General features: G+C 41.1%; 1 protein-coding gene across 1 annotated transcript in view; it reads left to right on the forward strand.

The window, feature by feature from the left end:
- The window catches only part of si:ch211-246m6.5 (von Willebrand factor D and EGF domain-containing protein), a 55,851-nt gene that overhangs the window by 6,460 nt on the left and 25,918 nt on the right, over window positions 1–23,473 (forward strand). Inside the window, exons 2-7 of the mRNA XM_055166622.1 lie at window positions 6,296–6,474; window positions 12,661–12,889; window positions 14,053–14,118; window positions 15,345–15,577; window positions 21,888–21,977; window positions 23,254–23,389. Of these exons, the coding sequence (XP_055022597.1) occupies window positions 6,296–6,474; window positions 12,661–12,889; window positions 14,053–14,118; window positions 15,345–15,577; window positions 21,888–21,977; window positions 23,254–23,389 (933 nt within the window). The remainder of the gene's footprint in view (window positions 1–6,295; window positions 6,475–12,660; window positions 12,890–14,052; window positions 14,119–15,344; window positions 15,578–21,887; window positions 21,978–23,253; window positions 23,390–23,473) is intronic.

Below are 23,473 nucleotides of genomic sequence, written 5' to 3' on the forward strand. Positions count from 1 at the left end.
AGATGAAGAAAACTGTGACATTTTCTCATTTTTCCTAGATTTTGTCAGACTTATTACCGCAAACAGAGCCCGCCGGAAGTTGTAATCGCATCTTTCCAAACATCTTCCTGGTTTTATTATTATTATTTGACAAATACAATTGATAAGAAAACACCTTTATTTTGTTGAAATTGTGTATTGTGAGTCTTTTATTGTGTTATATAGGGGTGTAACAATATCCAAATCTCTCGGTATTTTCACCATATGCAACTCACAGTACAATATTTATTGTGATATTTTGTGGAGTCTAACAAAACTGTGAATACTTTTTCATGTTAAAATGCCTTGACAAGATTTAATCCAAAAAAACTAAGATTTAAAAAAGCTTAGAACTGTTATTTCTTCATGTAATTTGCACCAAAACAGAGCAAAGGATCATGGTCTATGTAGTTCCCTCTGTGTTTTTTTAGCTGTTGTTGCACCATAACAATGAATTTAAACAAAGAAACTTGTGATTCGATATATTGTGATGGTCCACGATATTATTGAGACTTTTGACGATACGATATCACAATATTTTGGTTATTGTTACATTCCTAGTGTGAAGTTTGGATAGAATTGTGCATAGTCCATACAGAACTCTATAAAACAGCTCTCTATTTTCCAGTAATTTTTCAACTTTTGTTCTCAAATTGCCTTTTGATTTATGTAAAACTATCATTTATTTAGATTTACAACAGGTATGATATAGTATTTATCTATGTATTAATGCAAGAGATGTGTCTGTTTTTTTGTCTGTTCCACGCATAACTCTCGAACCACTCATCCAACTGATCTCAACTTTGGAGGGTGTCATCCTAATGGTATGAGAGTGTGCAGTGCCAATTTTCATGTTCTTAGAGCAAAAAAGCCAAAGGTCTTTTAGAATGAGTGATACTAGTTCTGAAAACAATCACACAACCAGGACAAAGCTGGACCTTCCTGACACGGAGTAGGACTATTGTTACTTCATAACAATATTACAGTACCTAAAGAACGTGTATTTGAGGCAGAGTCCTGCACGGGTCCGTTTTTGGAGACCCGCACCCGCCCGTTAACCCCAGATTATATCAAAGTTAAATCAGCACCCGCCCAGACCTGTTAACATTCCACCTGTTACCTGCTTGTGCCCGTGATGAAGCGAGGTCAGACCATTAGTCCAACAGCCTAAAAATCCAGGACTAAACCAGGACTAAACCAGGACTAAACCAGGACTGAGCCAGGACTGAACCAAGACTAAGCCAGTTCTAAACCAGGACTGAACCAGGACTAAACCAGTTCTAAACCAGGACTAAACCAGGACTGAACCAGAACTGAACCAGGACTGAACCAGGATTAAACCAGGACTGAATCAGGACTGAACCAGGACTGAACCAGGACTAAACCAGTTCTAAACCAGGACGGAACCAGGACTGAACCAGGACTGAACCAGGACTAAACCAGGACTAAATCAGGACTAAACCAGGACTGAACCAGAACTGAACCTGTTCTAAACCAGGACTGAACCAGGACTGAACCAGGATTAAACCAGGACTGAACCAGGACTAAACCAGTTCTAAACCAGGTCTGAACCAAGACTGAACCAGGACTAAACCAGGACTAAATCAGGACTGAACCAGGACTGAACCAGAACTGAACCAGGACTAAACCAGGACTAAACCAGGACTAAAGCAGGACCAAACCAGTTCTAAACAAGGACCGAACCAGGACTGAACCAGGTCTAAACCAGGTCTAAACCAGGACTAAACCAGGTCTAAACCAGGGCTAAACCAGGTCTAAACCAGGGCTAAACCAGGTCTAAACAGGTCTAAACCAGGTCTAAACCAGGGCTAAACCAGGTCTAAACCAGGACTAAACCAGGACTAAAGCAGGACCAAACCAGTTCTAAACAAGGACCGAACCAGGACTGAACCAGGTCTAAACCAGGTCTAAATCAGGACTAAACCAGGTCTAAACCAGGTCTAAACCAGGGCTAAACCAGGTCTAAACCAGGAATAAACCAGGTCTAAACCAGGGCTAAACCAGGTCTAAACCAGGTCTAAACCAGGACTAAACCAGGTCTAAACCAGGAATAAACCAGGTCTAAACCAGGTCTAAACCAGGGCTAAACCAGGGCTAAACCAGGGCTAAACCAGGTCTAAACCAGGACTAAACCAGGTCTAAACCAGGAATAAACCAGGTCTAAACCAGGTCTAAACCAGGTCTAAACCAGGTCTAAACCAGGTCTAAACCAGGGCTGAACCAGGGCTGAACCAGGAGCACAGCCGCTGAGCTGATGGTTTTACTTAATAAATACACTAAAGTCTCCATCAGCCTGGTCCATCGTTCTAGGAAAAGACCGGGACTGGGCACTTGTTTCCAGGGCAACGGACGCGCATCAAGTATTTTCCTCCCATTCGTCGTTCATTTGATTCACCTGACCAGCCCGGGTGTAATCATTACCCGCCCACATACCCGCACATGAAGTTCCAAAATGTTAAAAAGCCGCCTGTTTCAGCAACTATTGTGTACCCAGGACTCTGATCTGATCAAAGATGTGTCTTGCTGTGTTCTATCTGCATCTAATTATAAGGTGTTTTATAGTCCCATGATCAGGAAGTGTGTGTTAGTATGCCAGTTGTCACTTCACTGGGATGGTACACTCCACTCTGGTTTCTGAGAGTTATGAAAAGTTCTTATAAACTCATCGTAGTGGATAGTCAGGACGCTCAGAATACAAACAGTAAGTGAGGAGTAACTTTGGACCACTGCAAACTGTTTCAAATGAACCACTGTTTTTTTCGGACTATAAATTGCTCCGGAGTTTAAGTCGCACCAGCCATAAAATGCGCAAAGAAGAAGAAAAACGCATATATAAGTCGCACTTTTTGGGGGAAATGTAATTTATAAAATCAGAGACCAGGAACCGACATTTCCTGTTGAAAGTGAAGTTGTAGTAATCAACAACAGAAGAGAGAACAACAGACTGTTAACGTCACATATGAACAGTTCTTCAGATAAACTATAACATAAATACAGTGTTGGGAAGGTGACTTTTAAAATGTATTCTCCTACAGATTACAGATTACATAACCCAAAATGTAGTTTGTAACAGAATTCATTAAGTTACTTAAGGTGAGACTAGGAAATCTTCACATAAGAAGTTTTGTCTGCTAAAAGAAAATAAAAAGCCCAGACTTTCACTGAACCAAATTAAAAATATTATTGATAGAAGAGGAGGAGTTACAGTCCGCGCAGCATGATTTAGTCCTGTTAAATCCTGTTTTAGACCTGGTTTAGACCTGGTTTAGTCCTGGTTTAGTCCTGGTTTAGTCCTGGTTTAGTCTTGGTTTAGTCCTGGTTTAGTTCTGATTTAGCCCAAAATGTAAAACAGGAAAATACTGCCATGTAATCCATTTTTTTAACAAAGTAACTGTAATCCAATTACCACTCACTGAAACAGTAACTGTAACTGAATACAGTTACTCATAAATTGTACTCTGATTACGTAACTCCTCCATGTCCATGGATCATTATGTTATAATTTGGACATTTTTAATTGATCAGCAATATGATATCTTGAAAATAAGTGATTAAAAATGACTCAAACATGCATGAATCACTCTAAACTCCAACTATGAGAGAGTAAATGTTAAAAGCTCTGAAACAGGTTTGCTTTAAAACAGTAAAACCAGGTCTTGCGTTCTAGAACAGTCTTTGGAAATACCACTTGTTCACAGCGTTAATGGAGTGTGTGTGTGTGTGTGTGTGTGTAAGTGCATTGTGATGTGTGTGGGGCGTTTACAGTGTGTGGGAAACAGCAGTTGTCCAGCTGTACTGCGGAGATGATCCAGAGGTCAGAGCTTCCCTGGAATGTGGCTTTGGGGAGCGGACAAATGAAATGATCCAAAAGCATTGGGCAGGACCCTCTGGCAATAAGTTGTAGGCTTGTTGTTGACGTGTTGTATTGTCTTGTACTGTTTTGATTCCACATTTTGACTCCAATTTGTGGATTATATTTGACAGTTGGGATCTCGTGCCACAAGATCTCATGAGACAAGATCGTGCACGTGAGAGAAATGATCTTGAGAGATGTTTACCCTTACAAAAAAGGGCTGTGTGTTGGTTAGAATGGAAACAAAAATATGAAATCAAATAAATAAATAAAAGACTGTGAGGCCAAAATGGAAATGAAATTTATATTCTTCAAATTTATAGTCTTCAAAATCTCATTTTGATTCATTCTCGTGGACTCAATCTCATATTTCATGTTCGTATTTACGCTTCCAGCTAGTGTTGTCCCAATACTCACAATTTGAACTTGATTTCGATACTAAGGAACAGACTTGATACTCAGTACCGATTCCAATGCCACAATGATAAGAAAAAACACAATTTCTTTAGACAATAGAATGTGATTTTCAATATTAAGTCTGTAAAATCTCTTAGTTTTCCAGGTAGGCTTCATAATGGTCCATGGGCATGTACTGCTTTATGTGTGTGTATTATTGTTGTGTCTTTGGGCAAGACATGCTGGTCTCCAAAGGTTAAAATGTGCTTTATAAATATGACCACAGCAGTAAATGCAATAATAGTATTAACTAAGGCTACGTTCAGACTGCAGCCTGAACTGACTCAAATATGTTTTTTTGGCCTCTATGCTCCTGTATCTGATCTTTTAATGACAGTCTGAACAACACAGATCTGATTTTTTCAAAAGAGACCAGGCCACTTGGATATGTGCTCCTACACTGATACATATCCGTCCTTTTGACATGTGACTTCAGGGCCTGTCTACACGAGAACACTTGCTGGTAAAAATGACAAAATATTTTATTGGAAGTGTGTCTTGTTTAGACAGTGACTGTGTTTTTGGGGCTTAAAACACATAACGATCTGAAACCACCCTCCAGACTGGGAAAAGCTGAATACGCTCCACTGTAGTGTTTCCGTGTACACTGGCTAAGACACAAAACTCTGGTCAGATTTGCTCAGGTCGTGTACATGTTTATGTCACATACATACAGTGCACAGAAAAACAAACAAATATACCGAATCTGCAGAGATACTATTAGTGACCAGAGAAGGATCTGCATTCACCTCTGTCAAATTCTTTGGGAGAACCAGTCGATGGTGGGACAACTTTGTGGAAGGAGGAGCTGATGAAAATGTGTGTCGTGAAAAGTTCCGTATGTCCAAAAATGCCCTTGTTGCTTTAAGTACAAACATACCTAGTCAAATTCCACACACTTTGCATCACTTTATGCACACAGATTTCCTCCTGAAAATGCTTGTCTAAACGCAGAATAAAAAGTGAAGACGAGACGCCACTTATAAATATCGTACAGTGAGATGTATATTGTGAAAATATCATATTGAGAGATTTGGATATCGTTACATTCTTAGTTATTTAGCGATCTCTCCTGGGCCCTGCTTACAGTTAGCAGTACACTCCTGTACAAGACTCCGCCCACAAGCCTACATCACCCATGATCCCACACGACAATTCTCCATAAATAAACCAAAACATAATACAAAACAGTACACTACAACTTCACAAACCTGTTGCGATGTGCTGTAGTTTCATTAGCAAAATTCATGCTGACGTGTTGTGATTAGAGCAAAAATATTGAAATACCAATATATCGTATCTTTTAAGGTGATCAATACAGTATCAATATCACGGGCTGCTGTATCGATATATCTAGTATTTTGGGGTATATTTTACTAAATTATTTTGTTACAGCTACAGTTTTGTTGCTTGTTTAGAGGAAGAGACTTTTGACATTTTTACTGTTTTGAGGATTAAAATGTTTGTGTTTGAAATGATCTTTGCACAAAAAGTGATTTAACAAAGACTTTTAGTATCACAGTCATGATTTAGACTTTATTTTTTATGAACTGTATAGAAATGATTTGAAATATATATCGTATCAAAATGAAATTGCACTGTATTGAGATATGTATCATATCGTGGACTATGTATCGAGATATGTATCGTATCGGTAACGTCTGAATGATACCCAGCCCTAGTTGTGGTAACACTCTGAAGGGAGAGTGACTTAGCACAGGGAGCAAAGAGAAGGGGTCATTGGGCTTTTAAAAATGAAAGTGAAATTTACACAAAAAAAAGTTAATATGTTTTCACCAAATGTCATTTTCCGAACAATAAATGGGAACATGGTGATACCTCATGGAAGTGTAATATCCCTCTTCAAACTTAATTTGAGCTGAGGACAGAAAACACTGAAACATCATAAGTTGCGTATCTGAGCCAAATGTTTGTTTGTAAATCCAGAGTGTTTCCCCGGGGCCCACCGGATCCTGCGTAACCCTTACCGCAGCACGGACTTCGACTCCAGCGAGCTCCAGAACACCGCCATCCAAGAGCTCATCTGTGACCACAACCTGACCCCCGGCTGGTACCGCTTCACCCTCAACAACAAGCCCGCCGAGATGCCCACCAGCTGTGTGGAGGTGAGACGGACGCGTGGAGGTTCTGGGAGCGTACGGGCTTTCAGTCTGTGTGTCAATCGTACATTTTTTGCTATTTTCTTCATTATTTCTGTCCAAAACCAAAATGAAAAAAACTGATAATTTTTTGATTTTGTGTTTAAATGAATAGTGGAATTTCCTGTTTCTGTGACTTAAACTGTGATGCTGGACTTTTGCGACAAATATAGACTGAACCAGGACTAAAACAGGATTAAACCAGGATTAAACCAGGACTGATCCCAGGACTGAACCAGGAGGACTAAACCAGGACTGAACTAGGACTAAACCAGACTCAACCAAGACTAAAAGAGGATTAAACCAGGACTAAACCAGAACTGAATCAAAACTGGACCAGGACTAAACTAGGTCTAAACCAGGACTTGGACTTGAGAGAGAGAGACGGGACCTCGAGCCCTGCGCTTTAGCCCCATGGGGTGCAGAGCTCTGAGTCGGTTCTTTTGCCTGCAGTCACCCGACGATCTACGTGGGTGCACCTCCAGGCCCGTCTCGACAGTCAGTCCTGGTTTAGTCCTGGTTCAGTCCATATGCGGTGCAAAAGTCTGGCATCTCGATCGATGTTTCTTCTGCTCAAAAAATAAAGCCTGTGAAGTGGTGAAGTATTTTTAACAGTAAAGTCGCGTCTTTGAATTCGTATTTGTACTGAAGAAAGTGTAATCGGACATTTTCATTTGGTGATTGTAATTCTTGACGTCGTAACTTTTCAATTCGTATTCTGATGGATAAAATACACACAATATATTTTATGTACGACTGGACTCATTCGAGAGTTTAAGGATATATATTTTATGCTCAGCTACAGCCAAATATGCACAAATTTCCCAAATATGCACTGATTTCTATTCTATGCACACAAATATTTCTGAAAGTTTTCTTACTCCGTACATGTATCAAACGCAGAACTGGAAACTGAGATCCTGTCCTGTCATAAATCCATAAGGTAAGTGCAGCTGTAAGCAGGTGCAAGCTACACATAAATATTTTTTTTGGAAATAGTGCTATTTTGTTAACATGATCACCTAAAATGTTAGACAAGCGCAGTTTAAGTCACAGAAATGTCCGTTATCCGTTTTTTCCATTATTCATTTCAACACAAAATTGAAAATAGAAAGATCAAATCATTATCCATTTTTTTTCGTTTTGGTTTTGGAGATAAATAATAAAGAAAATAGTTGTTTTTCGTGTTCTTATTTTTAGTTTTATTTTGAAAAATGAATGATACAAAGATTGCTTTCCCTTGTTGTTTTCTTTGTTTAGTTTCTCCAGTATACCTCTCACTGCAGGAGTAGACCGTGTTACTTTGTTTGTTGGTTACAGTTGACAGAATAGAATTTTCTTTTGCTATGGATGTTACCTGGACGAATGAAGGATCACACAGATACCTTCAGCTTAGTGAAAGAAAGAAGAACATGAGGAGATGAGAGGCAGCGGTCTGTGAGTCAGATGTGCAGAGCTGTAATCACTAGCTTCAGTCCAGTGTGAGGGATAATGACACTAATGACTGTTTGTACTGTGGACCTTCTCAGGAGCTACAGTTTGTACAGTACAGAGCCTCATGGACCTCCAGGCCACAGGGACAGCTCTGACAGCTCACTGTTTATGGACGTGTGGAGGAGGAGGATTCTGTCTTTGACATACATGACCTTATACCCCACACGACAGAGTGACCAAATATTCAAGATCAAAAACTAGAACATAATAACATTGTGAAATGAGTGTGTAATTAGGTAAAATTGTTCTGCACTCAGCACTAATGTGAGTCAGAATAGTCACATTTTCTTTGTGTTTTGGTCATTTTTAAGCAGCTTTTCTGTATTTTACCTAAACAAATGACAAAGTATGTCTCTCTTTACTGTTGGCAGCTCAGATTGGTCAAAAATAGGGACACCTGGGACATTTCTTGTAGTCAGGCTGGCACCACCTAGTGCCTCCACTCAATTTCATTTCTCTCCAGCAACTAGGTCAGGAATCAGAATACAATAGATCAGGGGTGTCAAACTCAAATTCACAGAGGGTTGAAATTAAAAACTGGGACTAAGACGTAGGCCAAACTAAATATTTATTGAAAAATTTCAACAGCAACTGCATGTTTTCTATTCTTTTGATATCTCAAAAGAAGAGAAAACATGCAGATGCTGTAATGTTAAACCTTTTCTTATTAAAATAAATGTTTAATAATAGTTTTACTTAAACACTGAATCCAGAACTAGCAGAATATAAAATAATAACAACATTTTAAATAAATCATGTCTCTATAGTCGATCTGTAGCCAACGGGCAGCTCTAATACAGATTTGATATGATCTCGCGGGCCAAATATACTTATATCATGGGCCAAATTTGGCCCTCAGGCCTGAGTTTGACATGTCTGCAATAGAGTTCCCCAGAAGTGTGAGTTCAGAGCGATTTAAAGCCAGAACAAAGAGAATGTTTGGTGAATTTTATCAAGGGGAAAGACGTTATTGTCCTTCTTCCTATGGGATTTGGGAAAAGCTTAATATACCAGTTAGCCCTGTTAGTGGCACATTACATACTAAATAGCAGCGATTTGTTAAATAAAAAAAGTACCTGCCTACTGTCGAGTGAACGAATCCTAATGCTGTGAGGTCAGACAGTTTCTACGAAGTGAAACCGGCTGATGAATCAGGCTACATTTCTTGTCTAAAACTGGGACAAATCAGTGGTTTTGGATAAATCTGCTGGGACAGGAGACACAGGCTCAAAACTGGGATGTCTCGGGTAAATAGGGACGTCTGGTCTGGTGTGGTTTACAGTAACAGTTTACAGTAAAAAAAAAAAAAAAAAGAGGTTAGGATTTAAACAGCACATTTTCAGGAGGCTGTGATCAATACGAATGTATTGGTTTAGGAGTTTGTATTTCAACAAAAAAGTGAGAATGACTAACTGAAAAAAAAAAAAAACTATCTGCAATGTAATTTGAGAGGGACATGTTTAAAGTTCAGATTAAAGTCTAACAAAGCCTCAGACAGAGCATGCCTACAGCTAGCATCACACCCTCAGGGAATAGCTGCTGCAAACTACAAACTATGTGTTCTCCTAAGTAACTGTCCCTTGTGTCCAGCTCCGTGGAGGGTCAGGGGACACAGAGCTTAAAACTAGGACTGTCCCAGGGAAATAGGGACGTCTGGTCATTCTACCTCAGAAGTCTGTCTACAGTAACTTTGCACAGCACAAGATGGATTCTCATGATATTTGTGAGATCACATACTCACCAGAATACTTCTTGGGATTCTCCTGCTGTAAGGTTCAAATTTGTCCAGCAGAAATCAGACAAATGATTGGTCTGCAGAAGCCAAAGGCGAAGCGCCCAAACAAACCAAAACAAACATGGTGACGCTGACAGACGTACTTCAGGATGTTTTAGTGAAAATACAGACTGTTTTGTTTATGAAAAACTTGCAGATGGAAGCACTTTGGTCATTTGTGGACAGGGAACATGTTTGTGATTTTCTCTCAACTGGATTTAACAAAAGTTGCCAGTTCCACTGCTGTGAAGCTTCGACCAATCAGATTCAAATATTCAGGATGTTCTTTTCCTGATCTCTTTCAGTGAGTGCGTATACATGCACATCAGTAACCCGGTTATGATCGGGTTTTTTGAGTATCCCGGTTTCTTGATGGTGCATGTATACGCAGTAACCCGGTTTCAGGAACCCGGTTATGGCAGTATCCCGGTTATTAGAAACCGGGTTACTGTAGCTGGTTTATTCCGATAGTAACCGGGATACTTGTGGCATGTATACGCAGTATTCCGATTACTGCAACATAAAGTTGAGTGCGCATGCGTCCAAAAGACACTTTCCAGCCTTTCACCACAACAGTAGTCACATAAATAAATTGACCAACATAAATAAAGTGACCAAACGAGTGAAATGACTGTAAAATAAAGAGCTGCGCTAAACCTGCACACGTACAATCTGCACTCGTACGACCTGCACTCGTGTGACGCTGAAAAGCTAAAACATGAACTATCTCCTATACACTATACGCACAGAACACACTTACCATCATTAGCGCCTCTTCTGTCACAGAAATAACACACATAATCCACAGAGTCGTGTCATTTAGTCCAAAAGAAACTGATCACATCAGCGGCGCAAGGAGCGAGTTGTTTTTATCGCCGCTAACAGTTTATGCTACTTAGCCTACGGTCTTAAAGGTTGTATAGAGGATTTTCCAAGGAACGAGAAATCCAGCGACTGTTTGTCCTTTTTCAAATGTTGCGCATGCGTGAAACCACCCCCCCTCCCCTACAGCTCCCTACGTAGAAACGCCTCCTCCCGCCTCCTCCTCCTTACGCCAGAAACAGGTTTGTTTACAGCCGGTGCGCTGCACATGACTTGTAAACAACTAACTACAGTGTTGGTTAGGCAAGACGGAGAAGTGAGGAGCAGGGGGAGCGGGTGTGCGGACATTTCGTGCAAGGAGAAGAGCGGAGCAGGGAGCAGGGAGAGGAGAGAGGAGAGGGGAGCGGTGCGCGGAGATTCCGTGCCCGGAGAAGTGAGGAGCAGGGGAAGAGCGGATCGGGCAGCGGGGAGAGGAACAGGAAAGGGGTGCAGAGAAGGTTGCGCGGAGATTCAGTGCGAATGAACTAGCTACAACACGCAGCAGCAAGCGGACTCTTTCTTTGCCTTGAAAATGACGTTTTCAGACATAGGATATCGCTTTCGTGTCCTGAAAAAACGTTTGTCTAGCTCTTGGAAATAAAGTACGTTTTCATAATAAGCAGAAGTTTCCTGTCCAGGAGTAATTTGGCGACCAGTGCGTCAGTCTTTAGACCCTGCGTCTGCTTCAGTTGCGCCATCGCTGGAATGAATCTTCAAGAATCACCTTAGTTTGGCTTCGCTGCTTTTCCCCTTGTCTTCTTCTTTCAGTGACCTCAAAAACGGACTTTCTTTTGCGGCGAACTGCTCCTGGATTCTTGTCGCCATTGCAACAAACTTTGTGCGAACTGCGAGGAAGATATAGGTCAAAAAAAAGCCGCTAAGAACTGTTGCGTTGGTGGAGTAAACAGCGTCTGTGCGTCTTGCGTCTGTGGACTGTGTGACAGGTCGTACGTAAACCACGTACCGGCGGCGCTCAGGCAAGTCAGTTACGCTAGAACACGTAGGGAGATTGATTGACAGCCTGTCAGCTAACAGATAACGAGGCAGTGTCGTTATCTATTGGCAAATGTTTAGCCCCACCACGTCCAGAGTTGATGAATTTTTATTCTCTTTTTTTTGGTCATCATAATTACAAGGCTACTGCACCTCTATAATGCTATCATTGACAATTTGAAACAAAAAAAAATCCTCCATACAACCTTTAAGTTTCGTTTCTGTAAAACATAAACAAATGTGATCACAGCTGAATTATCTGATCAAACGGGCTGATGTGGCTCTATAGTGTTTATGGTTTATATGTTGTAAAGTTGAGTTTATTTATGCAGAAGATTTTAATGAAGAATCTGCACAGTGGATTGTGGGAGATCTCGTAACTCCTTAGCTTCTTATGCTAAAGGAGCTCACGGTTTGTATTTTTCCTGGTTTATGAAATTGATTTAAGTAAATTTTTGCGCCTGCGCATTTGTAAGATTATGTCAAGAAACCGGGATACTCCATTTGATCATGTATACGCGGATATGAGTGTCCCGGTTTCTCAGTGTGCACATGTATTCGCAGTAACCCGAATACTGACATAACCGGGATATGGCTAATAACCGGGTTATTGATGTGCATGTATACGCACTCAGTGAGAGCCGTTCCAGATTAATAATGTGTAAAAGTCACTTCAGAAAGTGACACATGTGAGTCTGGTGTGATCAGGTTAATCTTCGACCCTGAAGTCTTTAAGCAGATCAGCTCTGTCACGGAGCTGACACTAATGCACCGTGCCAAACGCACTCACTTAGAAGCACTTGATGAGGTCATAAAGGGGGTGGACAGGGTTGTCTAAAGACTACACCGATTTTCACAACATTTGAAACTATTTATGACTCTGTTTTATGCTCCTCATAACCTGGACTGGGTACAGTGTTTGGTTTCTCTGTGTCTTTACGCTGAAATAACAAATACATTCTAATTCTGATGTGTGTAGTCCCTTTGCTCACAGGAGGCATGTGTGTGTGTGTGTGTGTGTGTGTGTGCAGATGAACCACTGTGGGACCCAGGCTCCGGTGTGGCTGTCCCTCCAGGGCTCTCCTCTGCCGGCGCCGGGGGAGCTCCGGCAGCTGTCGGCCTGTGCCACCTGGCAGTTCTTCCACGGCAGCACCAAGGACTGCTGCCTCTTCAGGATCCCCATCTCTGTGAGGAACTGTGGACAGTTCATGGTCTACTACCTGCAACCCACACAGGGCTGTATGGGCTATTGCGCCAAGGGTACGAGGACTGTGGTACTCTTACTCTGCTACACTGCTGCATGTCTAAGTAAACATGCATTTGAGAGGTTCATATGTAATGTTTATTAAAGAGCATGTATTATGCAAAATTGACTTTTTTTAGTAGGGTTCTCCAACCTTTTTCCTCCAGTGAGCTACTTGCCTACTAATGCCTACTAATTTTAGCAGCCACAAGAAATTGAGTAATAAGAGGCACGTCGAGCTTTAGATGAGGTGCAGTTAGATGTCTGTAAAACATAAACCATTATCCATTTATTAGTGTACAAAGTCAGGCATCAAAATGATACATTTACAATGGTAATAAACATTTAATGAATCAAATTGTACTTATTCAGCACAATACATATAAATCAGTAATCCCCTAGCGAGCTGCTTGGAAGAGAATGGAGAGTGACCAGTAGCTCCCATAGACTGTATATATGAGTGGACATAGCTAACGCTCTAGCTGACGTGAGCCAGATATGATGCTCACCAGGAGGCTCTTCTGGCTCCTTCTGACTCTGGCTCCAATGGACTTATACTGGGATCTTGTGGCTTCTCTCTGTGTAACTTCTGCAGTGAGCCTCGTCTTTTTGGTCTTAAATTCATATTAACCCACAACACATGATCCTGAATTTTATTTTTTCTATTTTGTCTGTCAAAAAAATCCTCTGTCTGAGTCTGGCTTCATATTGGCTCCTGTAACCATGAACATCACGAGCATTATTTGAGCAACGCTGAACACTGTGAGTGACGTCACACTCACTTAGTCCACTTCTTTATACAGTCTATGGCAGTTCCCAAGCTCCAGGTTGGAGACTCTTGTTTTGAGTTTTAAAACCATGTTAAAATATAGTTCTCTTGTCAAAAACATATGTGGATGGTTGTATGACATTTCATACACACTGGTTTCAGTAATCCTCTGTTAAGTTCCTTTCCCTTTGAGCCTCCCCAGAGTGACCCTTGAAATTTCCCAGAATTGTGATTTCATAGATTGAAGCTCTGCACAGTTCATCCATAAATCATCACTAGATCTGTTTTAAACGTTTCTGCCATCACACCGTGTTCATTTCTGCTGCGTGCTTACACCAACATGTCAACACATGTTCACTGTTTCCTCGTTAAAAGTAAAGTAATGTATATTTTTTGTGTGTAATGTTTTAGCTGCTCCGGACGTTTCCCCCAGACGCTGTGCTCCAGGAGAGGTGGAGGCCAACGGCAGATGCACAGGTCAGACACAGTTGATTTGTATTGATACTTTGGAGTGACGTCACGCTGGGGATGTTCTACATGTGTTTCTATGGTGAAATATTCAGGAGTTTCCATGGGGTCCGGTCAAGCGGTAACGGAGGGAAACTGGGGCAGATTTTTTACATTCAAATATATTATTAATTATTCAGAAACTAGAGGGACTATTGAAATAAGTAAAGTATTAGAATGTAGGAAAGAGTTACACTCCAACAGGGTCAAGTTAAACCTGTGATATTCTTTCAAGTTGTTGACAAAAAACTTAAAAACTCATGTTGGTAACAGAGGGAATGAAATATGCAGCACTTTTTGGGCAATAAATCCAAACAGTGATAACTCTTGGTTCTCACTTCCATATCCTTAACAAACTGGTTTGAATATTTGCTTCATATAGTTTTCTACCATATGGTACAAGATTAGGTTGAAAAACCTCTTATTTTTTGACTCATGAGATTTTTTATTAAGAAAGGTCATGGTAACGGAGGGAAAAGTAACGGAGGGAAAATTGTTCAAACAAGTAGAAGGTGCAGGATTTTACATCATTTGTTGCTTTTTTCTTCCGAATACTTTAGTAATAGGTAACTATTTCTATAAAATATGTCAGTCCTTCCAAGCAAATTTTGATCATTTTAAATACTTTTTTTTTTTTTTTTTTGGAAAAATCATGTACCTTCATCAACAGTTCAAAGATGGAATAACACAAGATATGATGAAATACATCCATTTATTTACATGATTTGCAGATCTTGAAATTTGGGAACTAATTTTTGTTCCATGTTTCATACATGGTCTGTTTAAAACATATGGAACTTTAGAACCAAAAATAGTACAGAAAAAAGGTCAACAGTTTCATAAACTAGAGTACATATGTATCTGTTCAATACATTTTTATATCAGATGCATTAACTTGAATTTTTGGCCTTGCTGTTTACTTCTGCTTGACCAGACCCCATGGTTACACAATGCACATATTAGCAGCCAGAAGAGTTTTAAATAAATCAAGCCAAGAAAAAAAAAAAAAAGGATTTAATCAGCACATTTTCAGTAGGCTTTGATCAGTACAAATGTTCATGGTCCTGTTTAGGAGTTTGTATTTCAACAAAAACGTAAGAGTGACTAACAGCTACATCACACCTCCAGAGAATATTGACATCAGCTGCAAAGTACAAACTGTGTGTTCCCTGAAGTAACTCTCCCCTTGTGTCCAGCTCCCGTCCCTCCTCTGCTGACCCGACCCCTCATCACCTCGGAGCTCGTGGGGCAGAGCGTGCACCTCCGCTGCTCCTTCTCCCCCCCGCCGTGGAGGGCTCCGGTGGGCTTCCAGGTCCTGTGGGCAAGGTACATCGGCCAGAGCATGAAGGCCGAGGTCAGGCAGGAGGCCACGCTGCGCCCCTTCTCTCTGGTGGAGATGGATGGGGTTCACTTCAGGCTCGGGGAAACGGTAATGTGTCCCAGACCCTCTCAAGTCTGACCTGGTACATCCTCACAAAGCCCGGCCAAAGATAGAGGCAGAACAAAGGGAGAAGGAGGGGGAGGAGGAAGAGGGGGAAAATCAGTTACAGATTGGCATGCAGAATGTGGCCCATGTTAAATCCATTACAGGTACCCTCCATACGCTCGGCTCTACACAGCTCCTCCTGTCTGACTTAAAGAAAAGATGTCAGACAGAGAGAGCCTGTGGAACTGGAATACACCTAATGATTAAAGAGAGTATTATGCAGAATTGATTTTTGGAGCTTTCCACCATGTTACATCATTGTTCCCTCATCTGAACATGCCTGAAGATGTTTTAGATGTCATCTGTGCATGTTTGAGTATTTTAGCGATCTCTCCTGGGAACTCTCCTCACTGTCAGCTGTAAGATTCTGTTCAAAGCTCCACTCACAAGCCTACGTCACCCATTTGTTTTATTTATTCAATATTTGACCAGCTAAGTCAATTGAGAACACCTTCTCAGTTGCAATGACGACCTGGCAAGAGGCAGAATAAAACATCACAAACATGAAACAGTGAATAGAGACATGAGACAGTGAAACATTTGCAGATTAAAGATATAAAAGTGTTAAAAACATGTGCAATGATCCTGTAAAATACTCTGGATGGAGTTTTTAAAAGTCGACAGAAGTCCCACTGAGTCCCATTGTAGGTCCCGTGATCTCACGCGATATCCATCCATTTTCTTCTGCTTATCCGGGGCCGGGTCAAGGAGCAGCAGGCTAAGCAGGGACTCCCAGACTTCCTTCACCCCAGACACGTCCTCCAGCTCTTCCGGGGGGACCCCAAGGAGGTAGTCATAGACATAGACATAGTCCCTCCAGTGTGTCCTGGGTCTTCCCCGGGGCCTCCTCCCGGTGGGACATGCCCAGAACACCTCCCGAGGGAGGCGTCCAAGACATCCAGAACAAATGCCCAAGCCACCTCAACTGGCTCCTCTCGACGTGGCGGAGCAGCGGCTCTACTCCGAGCTCCTCCCATGTGACTGAGCTCCTCACCCTATCTCTAAGGGAGCGCCCAGCCACCCTGCGGAGGAAACTCATTTTGAGCGCTTGTATCCGCGATCTCTCACGTTCTGTGAGATTGACAGGAGGATGGGTGCAGTGTCTGTAGTGATGCGGTCGCTGTATTGAACCATTGTGATGAAGAGTGAGCTGAGCCCTCACCTATGGTCATGAGCTCTGGGTAATGACCGAAAAGACGGGATTGCGGATACAAACGCTCAAAATGAGTTTTCACTTGCAAAATGACACAATATGTAAATCTGTGTGTGTGTATATAATTAATATTCTGCAGAAGTGAGTTAAGCATTTTGGCCTCTACAATATTTTATGTTTCTCATGTGGCCCCTTGGAAAAAATAAATTCCCCATCCGTTCTAACAGGTATCCACACTTGAAACTCTGCCCCTGCAGACATCACAAACTGTGATCAGGCAGTAACTGGTGATGTCACCAACTACATGTAATTACATGTAATCGCCGTGACCTCTGGAGGCAGCACATACTCAGCTTTTGATCAGAAAACTGCTAATTTACCTAATTTTCACAGAAATTGGCAAAAATGACTTTTCAGTAGTATATTCAGACAGTATAAACACAGTTCAGGAGCAAAAAAGTGGATTTAGTGTTTAGTTTCATTCTAAGATGAAACTAAAATACCACCCGCCTGAGTTATAGACAAACAACCAATAATTTCCAGGGGACCTAAAGTAAAATAAAGAACTTGCACAAAAACAGAAGGAGGTATAGAATGCCCCTTTCCCATAACAGTATAATGGTTGTGGACAAAGCCGTGCTCCTCCACACACTGTAAACATGTTGTGTGCACTGGGGCTGGCTGCCATATTTGGACATGAGCTGGGTCTTATCAGTGAGCCATGTGAATGTAGTGCATAGACCATCGCACCAGCCTGCACTCACATGTGCCGCCAGATACTACTGCTGTGAGAGCACTGGACCAGGAACCTCATACTGTACAACTTCAAATAGTGTTTATTTATCAAACTGTTCCCATGTGTCCTTATATGTGTGTAATCCTCAGTGGTCCAGGTAGGTTCATAGTGTCCATGTGTCTGAGCTCAAGATCATTCTAAAGACATTCAGGAAAGCTTCATTTCTGTTCTGTGAATGTGACTTTTTTTAGTATCGATACCTGCTCAAATGAGTATCTAGTTTCTATATTAGTTTTAGAATCGATCAGTGAATAATTTTCGATACTTTTGACAACCCTAAGAAATAGGGATGTAACAATAACCAAAATATTGTGATGTCGTATCATCAAAGTTCTCACAATAATATCGTGGACCATCACAATATATCGAATTAAAAGTTCCTTTGCTTAAATGAAGAGTTATGGTGCAGCAAAAGCTAAAAAAAGACAGAGGGAACTACATAAGCCATGATCCTTTGCTCCATTTCAGTGCAGACTACAAGAAGAAATAACAGTTCTAACACTTTTAAGTCTTAGTTCTGTGGATTAAGTCTTAAATCAAGGCATTTTAAGAGGAAAAAGTCACATATTAACAGTTTTAGGTGTTTAGCCTCCACAAAATATCACAATAAATATCATACTGTAAGATGTATATTGTGAAAACATTGTACTGAGAGATTTGGATATCGCTACATCCATAATCATGAGCCTCCACACATCTTCAGCTTTCCCACAATATTGCAATAAATATCATACCATGAGGTTCATACCGTGATGATATCGTATCGTAGACCTGGATATCTTTACACTCCTACTAACAAATAGTGCAGGTTTAAAAACCTGGGCGTCATTTTTGACTCTGAGCTAACTTTTATCCCACACATTAAGAACATCACAAAAATTGTTTTTATCACCTAAAAAACATAGCCAGAGTCCGCCCCATTCTCTCTCTGGCCAACACAGAGACGCTGATGCATGCTTTTATCACCGGTCGAATAGACGACTGTAATGCCTTGCTCTCTGGTCTTCCCAAAAGAGTATTTCAGGTTTGCAATTATTACAAAATTCAGCAGCACGTGTCCTGACGAGGACCAGAGGGCGGGACCACATTACGCCGGTTTTAAAATCACTGCATTGGCTCCCTGTGTGTTTCAGGATCGATTTTAAAGTTCTTTTACTGGTTTTTAAATGTCTTAATGGTCTTGGGCCCTCTTATCTTTCAGAACTGCTTTTACCTTACGAACCCTCGCGGACCCTGCGCTCCTCCGGCAGCAGGCTCCTGGTCATTCCCAAAGTCAGGACACACACTCACGGAGAGGCGTCTTTTCAGCACTATGGCCCTCGTCTATGGAACTGCCTGCCGGAGGAGCTCAGGGCTGCAGAGAACGTTCATGTTTTTAAGAGTAGGCTCAAGACCCACCTTTTTAGCTTAGCTTTTGATTGAAATCTTATACTTTTACTTGTTTTTATTGTACACATTTTACTATATTTATTTATCTTAGGCATATTTTTTAGGATTTCCAGTGTTTCCTTTGTAGGAGCCTCTGCATCGGGAGTGGAGGTCAGCTGTGGCTGCTGGGTCTGTCATGTGGGCTCCTGGTGGAGGGATGGTGCTTGGGCCTCAGGTGCCTGGGCTTCATCTCTCCCCTGGACCCTGTGGTGGTTCCTGGTGGTGGTGGACGTCTCTCTGCTCCCGGTGCAGACGGCTCCTCTGATGGTGCTTTCTCAACTGGTTCGCCTGTATTCAGCCTCACATTTTATTGTGTCCGGTTATGTATTTTAGCGTGTGAGTGTGAGTGTGTATGTGTGTGTGTGTGTGCATGTTTGTGTGTAAGTGAGTGTGTGTGTTTGGGTTGTTTGACTATGTGGGGTTGGGGTGTGGGGGTTGGGTTGGTGGGTGGGTGGTTGGGTGGTTGGAAATGCGGGACTGTTTTTAATCACTGTAAAGCACTTTGTGTTGCATTTTGTATGAAAAGTGCTTTATAAATAAAGTTTGATTTGATTTGATTTTGATTTTGATTTGATTTGATTTGATTTGATTTGATTTTGATTTGATTTAAAGGGCCCATCTCATGCAAAATCAACTTTTCAGAGCTTTCTACCTTCTAAGAGTGAAGGTAGAAAGCTCTGTATATGTCGCCAAAGTGGTTTTTAGATTAATTTGGCAGTTTTTTTAACAAATTGCAGCATATTTCTGCCACCCTCCCACATGACAATGAACTAAAGCTGCTAACAACGATGACGCCGATTCCGGGTCCAACACATGCGGCTGAACGCGCTGTATCACCATGATGAATAAAAGTTTATTCCTACCACTATCAGGGTCACGTCTGTCTCCCCCTCCCTCCCTGAGATGGCGGAGGAAGGGCGGCTCACTCGTCGCCTACGTCACGTTTGGAGGGCGGAGCCTGTGCTTTCTCAGGACGGGCGGGGGAGGAGCAATAGTCGACCTTTCATAGTTCCTGGTCTGTGACTGTCTCCAAGAAATCAGTAAGATTTCAGAACTATTGTGTAATGGATGTTCCAAAACCCAAATTGTGCTTGTTTATGTGCAGAAGAGTTATTTTGCATGAGATGGGCTCTTTAACAAATGAGAATGATCCCGGTGTTCTCTGAGACTGATGTTTGTAGGTGTTTGTAAAGGGAAACACGTGGCTATAATCAGGGCAGTCTAGGATCTGAAATTGCACACCCGCTTTTATACACTTTGACCACAAATCTGCAAATGCACCTAGTTTGCACTAAAATTGCCAAAGACGACTTATGTTTCAGAACTATTCAAACACTGTATACACAGTTTAGTAGCAAAAAAAGTTGCTCTAGTGTTTAGTTCCAATTTAAAGGGTATATATAACAGCGGTCCCAGGACTGGTACTGGTCCATGGGCCATTTGGTAGCGGGCCTAACAGAAAGAACAACTAACTTACATTATTTCTTATTATTTTATAATTTTATTTTATTTATTATCTGAGTTTGAAGAGTGTTTTATTTTGAAAAATGACCGAATTCTCTCCATTACATTCATCTATGACTCACTCTTCACTCACTTTTGATGCATGCTACTTGTCTTGGTCACATGATACATTAACACTAAAGATACATTAACCCACAAGCTGCAAAATGAGTAAAAAACAGACGTCTTTAAACATTTATTATATTTACAGAATACCACAGTTTTTGTGTTGGTCGTATCATTTTATTATGTCGTATTTACCCACCACACCTTAAAGGTCGGTCACTGAAAATATTGTCTAATATTAAACCGGTCCGTGGCACAAAAAAAGGCTGCAGACTGTTGATTAGAGCCCTGCGCTCCCACGGGCCTCCCACTGGACCCGTGGGACCCGACACAAAACAGTGCAGCGTGGGACACATTTTGAAATCTCATTGTGGGCGCATGTGGGAGCAGGACTGCATGATGCGGGAGCGGGTGGGTGGGATGATAAATTGCAGTCCCGCAAACTAAACATGAGTGTCAAGTAAAATATACAAATGATTCATGCTTGTCTGTCATACATCATTTGTGCTGGATATTTTATTTGGCATTAATAAAAACATTTTAAGCAGCCTAAATTTGCGGACGTGTTCTAATCTCATGCACATTTTAGACAATTCTTTTCCGCTTCTCCGTGTTTGATAGAGTTTAAGAAAGCGAACATCCCCATCTTGCAGAATTTGTGGGCAGGAGCGGGACAAAATATTACAGATGCGGGACTGAAAATGATAATTCTTTGGGGGAGCGGGACTAAAAATTCAGTCCCACACAGACCTCTGCTGTTGATATATAACACAAACTTGACTCTTGAGAGCTTTAAGCCACGTTAAAATGTTACCTCATCAAAACATATCTGGAGTTGTGTTTTGTTTCATTCGCACATGTTTGAGTAAGTTTTTATTATCAGTCTGTTTACATCTCCAAACAAAATGCTCTGTTCCACCTTGTGATGTCACATAGCTGTAGTTTTCAAGTCAAGTTACCTTTAGTTCAGCAGAGATCAGCAATTCAAGGGTTTAATAAATGATCCAAATGATTCTAGTAGGTGTGTGGAGTTTAAAAACACAGTGGAGCACTTCCTGTATTACCACATGACATCACAACATCTCAGAGTGTTTTCTGTTTGAGAGAAGAACTGAGTCGTACCCAAATGCATGCTCTGTGAATGAACTGCAGGTATGTTTTTGATGAGGAAACGAGATTATAACATGATTTAAAGTCCACACTACTTCACAGAACTTCATGTGAGTTTTTCAGATTTGCAGATATTGTTCTGAGCTTAATCTTTCCTGCACACTCATTGATTTTGTGTTTTTCTTGTGCTTGGACAGTTCTCGTGCAGTGTGTCGGTGTATGAGGTTAACTCCTCCGTGAGTCGCTCTGCTGTGAGGGAGAGTGAGGCTTTCTTCGCAGGACTGCAGGTAAAGCTCCTCTGTGCTCCTCTTATATTAGGCCCATACCCCAAAGTAGACTGTTTATATTTATGGACCAAGCTGACCTGCTAGTCACCGCGTTCTAAATAGGAAGTGAGCATGGACGCGCTTCTGGCTCCATGGACTCTGGCTCCAATTCACTTTCTATTGAAAAACCGTGGCCTCTCTCTCTGTGACTGCGACTGTCAGGCTCGTCATTCTAACCTTAAAATATTCGCATTAACCTGCTCTACATCGGTCTGTGTACAATCTCTTTATCATTCATTCTTTTTTTTTTTTAATAAAACTGAAAATAAGAAAATTGCAAGTATAAAAAAAACCCAAAAAACCAACTACTTTCTTCATTATTTATCTCCAAAATCAAAATAAAACAACGGATAACGATTTGTTTTTTCTGTTTTTCGATTGTGTGTTTAATGGAAAATGAATAATGGAAAAAACTGCTAATGAGTTGTTCTTTTGAATTTCAATTAAGAATGAAAAAAATAAAATAAAATGGGCAAACAGTTTGTTATTTCATTGTTCCATTTTAGTGTAAAAAACAAACAAACAATGATTTTCGACCTCTATTTCCAATATTTAATTTAAAGTTTATTTCAAATAATGCCAATCAAAAAACAGTCTATTTCCTGTTTCAATTTTGATATTTTATTCTCTTCTAGCAGCAGAACTTCCGGGGCAAATAAACCAGAGAGAATAAAATATCAAAATTAAAATAGGCACAGAGACAAATTTTTGATTGGTGTTATCTGAAATAAACTTTAAATTAAATATTGCAAATACAGGTCAAATTTTTTTTTTTGTTTGACACTAAAACAGAAAAAATAAATAACAAACTGTTTTCCCATTTTATTGTTTTTCATTCTTAACTGGAATTCAAAAGATAATGAACATTAACATGGACCAACATGGAACTGGCATTTTTATTTCACTATTTTTGTAAATCAATATATAACTTTAATAACAGAGCAATTAAACAGTTTCTTTCCCCAAGTTTGCTCCCGCTAGTGTTTGGTTGACAGTGTTGTGGGCGGCGAAGGGGCGTTACCTTCAACTGCGTCGCTCCAGATCGGCTCTTTGGTTACTATGATACCTGCGGTCGGAAATCCAAATATGTATAATCAATATATTCAAATTCATCACTATAACTGCAAGCCTCGATGAGCTTCATTTGACTGGAGCTGAACGGTGTGGGTGACGTCACACTCACTCACTCCACTTGTTTATCCAGTCTACTGCAGATGACTGTGTGTGTGTTGTTTAGTTCTCTCCAGGCTCTCTGATCATCTCTGAGGACAGCCAGGAGCACCGGGTGAGCCTGTCCAGCACCGTGCCCCTGCCCTGCCCACACCGGAGCCCCCACTGTGGACTGCCCCTGTCACTGAGCGTCCAGCAGCCCGGTCAGTCTCACACATCACTCACGTTAAATGCACTTTCAACTGTGTCAAGTGATACAACTAGGGTTTTCAACAGTATTGAAAAAC

The sequence above is a fragment of the Boleophthalmus pectinirostris genome, unplaced genomic scaffold, assembly GCF_026225935.1.
Source record: "Boleophthalmus pectinirostris isolate CB_2022bp ecotype Guang Dong unplaced genomic scaffold, ASM2622593v1 HiC_scaffold_11, whole genome shotgun sequence".
Taxonomy (NCBI): Eukaryota; Metazoa; Chordata; class Actinopteri; order Gobiiformes; family Gobiidae; genus Boleophthalmus; species Boleophthalmus pectinirostris.